This window comes from Dipteris shenzhenensis, chromosome 26 (genome assembly GCF_047967505.1).
Source record: "Dipteris shenzhenensis isolate YYH24624 ecotype China chromosome 26, Dip_SZ_1.0, whole genome shotgun sequence".
Lineage (NCBI taxonomy): Eukaryota > Viridiplantae > Streptophyta > Polypodiopsida > Gleicheniales > Dipteridaceae > Dipteris > Dipteris shenzhenensis.
Genome location: NC_141621.1, coordinates 27534228 through 27540227, shown reverse-complemented (window position 1 = coordinate 27540227; position 6000 = coordinate 27534228). Strand labels below are relative to the sequence as shown.

General features: G+C 42.0%; 1 protein-coding gene across 2 annotated transcripts in view; it reads left to right on the top strand.

Moving 5' to 3' along the window:
- The first annotated feature begins 460 nt into the window (after positions 1-460).
- LOC147884905 (beta-glucosidase 13-like) overlaps positions 461-6000 on the top strand; it is a 172682-nt gene continuing 167142 nt past the window's right edge. For both annotated transcript variants that reach the window (XM_087397150.1, XM_087397149.1), the window contains exons 1-3: positions 461-673; positions 891-957; positions 1070-1128. In XM_087397150.1, the coding sequence (XP_087253276.1) occupies positions 518-673; positions 891-957; positions 1070-1128 (282 nt within the window). In that variant the 5' untranslated portion in view covers positions 461-517. The remainder of the gene's footprint in view (positions 674-890; positions 958-1069; positions 1129-6000) is intronic.

Sequence of the window (6000 nt, the reverse complement as noted above, 5' to 3'; positions counted from 1 at the left end):
AGTCATATTTATATTCAAAGATTGCTAAAGTTAGGTTATGATAAGCTTTTAGAAAGTGGTTCAAACTTCAAGTCCCTTGCAAGTCTTTATTCCTTCTAAAACTTCTTTCCCAACTGAAAGCAATGACAAGGCTTAACATAGATTTAACTTTAAAATTCCTAAGAAGCATTTAGATTTTGAGATTTATAAATAAAATCTTAAGTTGTATTCCTTGAAATGAAAGGTCCCAACCTTGAGACCTAGCGGAGCGGGTCGCTAACTCGTCGTAGAGGGGTCATGCTACTCGTATAGACAATGTTGATAACACAAGATGAATTCGGCCGTCAAAAAGTCCATGTGCATGAAGATGAGGGGCAGTTACGTGGACTTGGAATCTATTGAATATACCAACGCTTACGTGGACTTAGAATCTACTGATTACTCAGAGCATTTCAGAAATGTGGCTTCTTTCGTCTCTAGAACATCATCATCGTCGGATAAATCGTTTGATTTCAAGTCGTGGACATGATCCACACAGATGGCGAATCGCCCATTATCTTCCTTCTCCTTGCTGCTCGCCTTGTGGTTGGCATCTTCAGGGGTAGCTTCGCTGAAAACGGACATTTTGCCAAGCATTTCCAGAAAAGATTTTCCCCACAATTTCCTTTTTGGAACTGCTTCCGCAGCTTATCAGGTCCGCCCTGCCCAATCTCAGCATTTTTCTGTACCTCAATTGCGGGTGCTGATTCTAAGGAAAGCATCGTTTTATAGCGGACACCTTTGATTGATTACCTCGTGTCGAATCGCAAGTTGGAGAGGGAAGCTGTTTCCTGCGAGCAATGTTATCAATTTGCATTCGAGTTGTTTCACTGGCATTTAAGCTCTTGTAATTGCCTATGTGGCGGGTGCAGTATGAAGGCGCGGCACACGAGGGAGGGAGAGAGCCCAGCATCTGGGATACATTCTCACAAATTAAAGGTCCCTCGCTGCATTCTTTGAACTTTCGATATTCATGAGCCAATTAGCTATTTTGATAAACCAAAGCCAGTGAGGGAGTATGACTTTTGCATGCACTTTGTCTTCGAAACAGGAAATATTGCAGATGGACAGAACGGAAGTGTGGCCGTCGACGAATACCATCGGTATAAGGTGCATGTCAGACAGCTGCATTTTCTGTTCGAATTTACTGTAATGCCTCCCATACCTGCATTCATGTCGTTGAGAGTCATTTTAAAGAAATATCAGCTGGACATCATCACACCAGGCCTCATATTTGGGGCGTTGATTCTTTAGTTATACATTTGGCCAACCTTTCTTGGGATCCTCGAGCTGTTTATTCTTTCTATAGCATTATCTACCCACAGGAGTATATACTAACAAGACGTTTATTGCTTATGAGCTACCTTAGCATTCGTATGCTGAGGCTATGACGATTATGCCCTGCAGTTCTATATAGCCTTGATTTAATGCAGTCCTTAGGTCCATGTATTGTGATTGTGGTTAGTGTATATCCATCCAAACACACTATCATACGTGTCTGTTTAATGTGATTACTTACTTATGAGCCTACCTTAGCATAGCATGGTGGAGGCTCTGATGATTATGCCCTGCAGTCCTATATTGCCTTGATTTAATGCAACTCCTTAAATCCAGGTATTGAGATTGTGGTTAGTATATATCCATCCCTGTTTAATATGAGTTTGCCATGAATAGGGCCAAAGATGAGTTCCATATTGCCTTGATTTAATGCACTCCTTCAATCCATGTATTGTGATTGCGGTTAGTATATATATTCATCCTAACACACTATCATATGCGTCTGTTTAATGTGAGGTTGCCATGGAATAGGGCCAAAGATGAGCACTCTACTTTTAGTGTGAGGCTTCTGTGGCTTGATACTGAGAGATGTGAAACCCGTCATTTGGTAGGTTTCGTTGCTGGATTTCTAACATGGTATCAAAGCTGAGAATGTCGATCCTCTTAATGCCTCAGCTCAAGGTCATCTCCAACAGCTTGCACTTGCCTTGCGTCAAGCCAAACTCAACCCTGTGGAATTATCCATCTCTCTTGTAGCTGCTACCCTACGTTTTCTGCTGCAAATCATTTCCTGACGCAGGCCTGTTTTTCTTATAGTGGTACAGCTCTCATCGTATTTTCCTGCGTCAGCCCTTTGTTTCCTTCCTCAGACGTCGCTTGTCTTTCCTGCCCTGCGCTATCTTTGCTGGCTGCTCGACAACCTCTTTCAGCATGTCATTTGCTTGCTTGACACTTTTTAAGCACGTCATCTGAGATAATAGCTCGTTTCTTCAGTCAATATGCCCATCGTTTGATGCTGCTGTTTCCCCCAAGGAAACGCTGTCTTGTACTGTTGCAACCTACCATTTTGCTGCCCATCGTTTCCTACAGCAACAAATTTCGATTCTTCACCAAAATCGACTGGGGAGTTCGTGATTGCTGCTCCCTCAGTTGGGAACTGATTTGTGGCTGCTGCTCCTTCAAAAATGACCTGAGGAGTTAGTTCTTTGATAACCGTTTCGACTGTGCATTGAGCCTGCCCACTTCATCAAATTATATAGAGCCAAGCTACATCGCCAAATCAATGGCACCAGCTTCCCAATGTGGAAAACAAAGATGCAGCCCTTATTTCTGTGGGACGGTCTGTGGAACCTTGTAAAACGAGTCGACAAAAAGCCCGAGGAAAATGCAGAAAAGATTCAACTTAGGGAGTTTTGCAATGACAAGGCAATTGCTTTAATTGATCTCAGCCTTGCTGACAGTGTGATACTTCATCTAGATCTCACAAAATCAGAAAGGATGCTTCAGAGACAATGGAGAGCTTATTTGGAAATTAAATTGTCAATTCAAAAGTGTTTTTAAAGCACAGTTCTTAAAAATGGATGAAAGTGGTGATCTCGGTCTGTCACTCAGCAACTCTCTAGCCTTGGAGTTGTTGTTGAAGATGATGATAAGATTGCAGTGCTCCTCAAGAGCATACAAAAAGTATCACGCTTTTCTCAAAGATTTGATTTGAAGTAATATCAGGTTATGCTACTGGCTGCTTGGTCATCGGTTGTTTGTCGCCTTCCATCTCAATACCTCAAGCTATCCAGAGGTGCTATTACGGGTCGCTGAAAGGTTGGATGCTTCTATTGTTCAGCTGAAGCTTTGCTACTCTATTATTGGGTTTCCAAGAGCTATATTCGTATGGTTGTCTGCTATGAGCTGTTGCTAGGAGCACACAAAAAGCAAAACAGTGACACTTCTTATGTTCCTTTTGCAAGGATGTTATGTCAACCATAATTATGGAATCCCCACGGCTTGGTTATGGTAAGGTGGGAAACCAGAGGGCTCGACAGTGCTTGTATAGATAGGGGCCTTGAGGGCTTGGGTCTAGGGTCACCCTAGGCCTACGCATTTTCAAAAGAGGTGCAAAGGATAGCCCAAGAGGGGGCTAAATGGAAGGATTCCATTAGAGGACACATGGCACCAAGAGGGGAGGCCGCTTGGCAGGCACTAGGCTAGGGGGAGAGTTCTAGAGAGAACTCCGGGGTGTAAGAGAGAGATCTCTCACATGAAACGATGAGGTAGAGCCTTGGAGATTCGGAGAGGAACTCGTGCTCGGGAGGAAGAAAATCTGAGAGCCCTCTATGTATTCAAAATCCATCATACTAGTATCAGAGCTAGAGGTTGGGTTCTGGAAATGAAAAGATCACCTTCGTAACAGCCTGAGATTTAATTGTTGCAATACGGGTATTCGGAGCAAGAGCGCTAGTATAGACTTTTGGCTATAGCATTATGTATTGCCAGCGGACCCTAGGGTCTCAATTGGCGTTACATATTCGGAGCAAGAGCGCTAGTATAGACTTTTGGCTATAGCATTATGTATTGCCAGCGGACCCTAGGGTCTCAATTGGCGTTACATATTCGGAGCAGTGAGCTGCATGCAACGGGAAGAGTCGTCCCAAACCACTGACTCGACTTGCAAGAAGAAAACAGAGTTGGAGAAAGCCGTGAGTTTGGGAATTGCGCTGCACACAAACAGAGCAAAGAAATGGAGAAGGATTTGTAAAGATGATCTTCATGTCCATTGGCCTGCACACATAATAGAATACACAGAGCAAAAGCCACGTCATCATAAGGTTCCCCAACCTTAAGGAAAAAAAAAAGCCACATCACCATAGTCTTTTATACCCATCTTTAAAGCTTTAAAGATTCAAAAGACTTATATCCTCTTCCTCTCCAAATTACTTCAATCTTTTTAGCCTCGCCAAATTTAAAGAGATCGAGGAGCTTGAGACCTGGTGGCTTAGCGAAGAGCGGACAAGGAGACTTCCATTTAGCAAATCGGCGCAAAAGAACGGGATTGAAAGGCAAGATCGCAAATTAAAGAGCGCAACGATTTCGAAGACAAATCCAAAGCCCTCGAGCAAATATTAGGGAAGTGGCCATCATATTTTTCTCTTGATAAAGCCTTTGGCTTTATATTTTCTGAAATATTCGCATTTCTAAAATGGCAACTCCAGAAAGAGATGAGACGACCAGGGAGAGAGAGGAAAGAGCTAGAAAGGGAAAGATGATTATGGAAGAGGAAATACATGAGGAAGTGCATAACGAAATTCAAGAAGATAGTATGGAAATGGAGGACGTTGATTACAGTGATTAGGAAATTTTGTATTCGGAATTCATTGAACTTGAAACTAGAACACAAATATAGAAACTCAGTTAGGGACAATTAATGATACATTAAAAGCCCTAATTGAAGCCATATCGAAACTATGCATTTCTCAATCGGTAACTCCTATGACACAATCATTGACTCCTCCTAGCCAATATGAGGGATCCACCTCTTGACTTAAAGAAACCTCTAGCATTCTTAAGGACTTGAAACCACCAATTTTCAATGGGAAAGAGAAAGAACGCAACAAGGATGCAATAAATACGTTCTTGCAAAAATGGCACAACTTCCATTGACTCAGGAATACCCCTCTTGAAAATCAAGTTATGGAAGCAAGTCTTTCCCTTGGAAATAAGGCCTATAAATGGTGGATGAGCCTCATAGAAAATGATAGAATTCCTAGGTATTGGATTGAATTTGAACAAGCCTTCTTAAAAGAGTTTTCACCTAAAAATGAGTTAGAAAGAGCTTGGGAGGCTTGGGACAATTATACTATGGGTAAAAACACTCTAGTCCAGTACATAGCGAACTATAGGGAGGCAATCCTTAAGCTGAAAGGAATCTATGATTTCTAGAAGATAAGGGGTTTCGTGAGAGGTCTAAAAGGTACCTATAAGGTCGAGGAGAGGAGAGAAGAAATTCTCCCAAGACCATTGAAGAAGCAATTAAATATGCCCAAATATATGACAATATGACAGGGAAATCCAAAGGCCGGAACTTCGGAACAAACAGGTTTTTTGTCCACCAAATAATGGACATTACCTTCTATGACCTATGCTTCCTTCCCCATTCAAGACTCTCATGCTCTCCCATGTCCTCTCTCTCTCTTCCCCGTATTCTTTTCTTGTGGAGCAACTCAGGAGATGCAATCTGGGAGCTACGAAGGTGGCATCCATGGATGGCATTGTGAATCTCTTCTTCAGTGACACCTTGAAGTTGCCACGGCATGTGAGAGGTTGGTGGTTTTTCACTTAAGCATTTTTGTCACCATTGCCAAGGACTAGAGGTACGCTTTACACTCACATTGCCCACTACCAAGCAAAGTAACAAAAGGTGGCTAGTCTTGGAGTTATAGGAAGTTGGTGGGACTTTTCTTGGATTTCTCAAAGTTTTAAGTGTTAGTCCAAGTTGAAATTGTAAGAAGAGGAAGGCAACATAATTGTTAAAGTGATATATAGCTAGAAAAGCTACTTAGATTGAGTTTTTTGATGATTTGCAAAATCTAGTAGAGTAGGTAATTTTTTCAAAAAGTAGGAAATCACCATAAAAAGTACAAAAGTTTTGGTTCTGTATTGTTTGTTGTTTTTAGTAGGTAGAGTAGGAAGTATAGAACCCTTAGGGCCCAA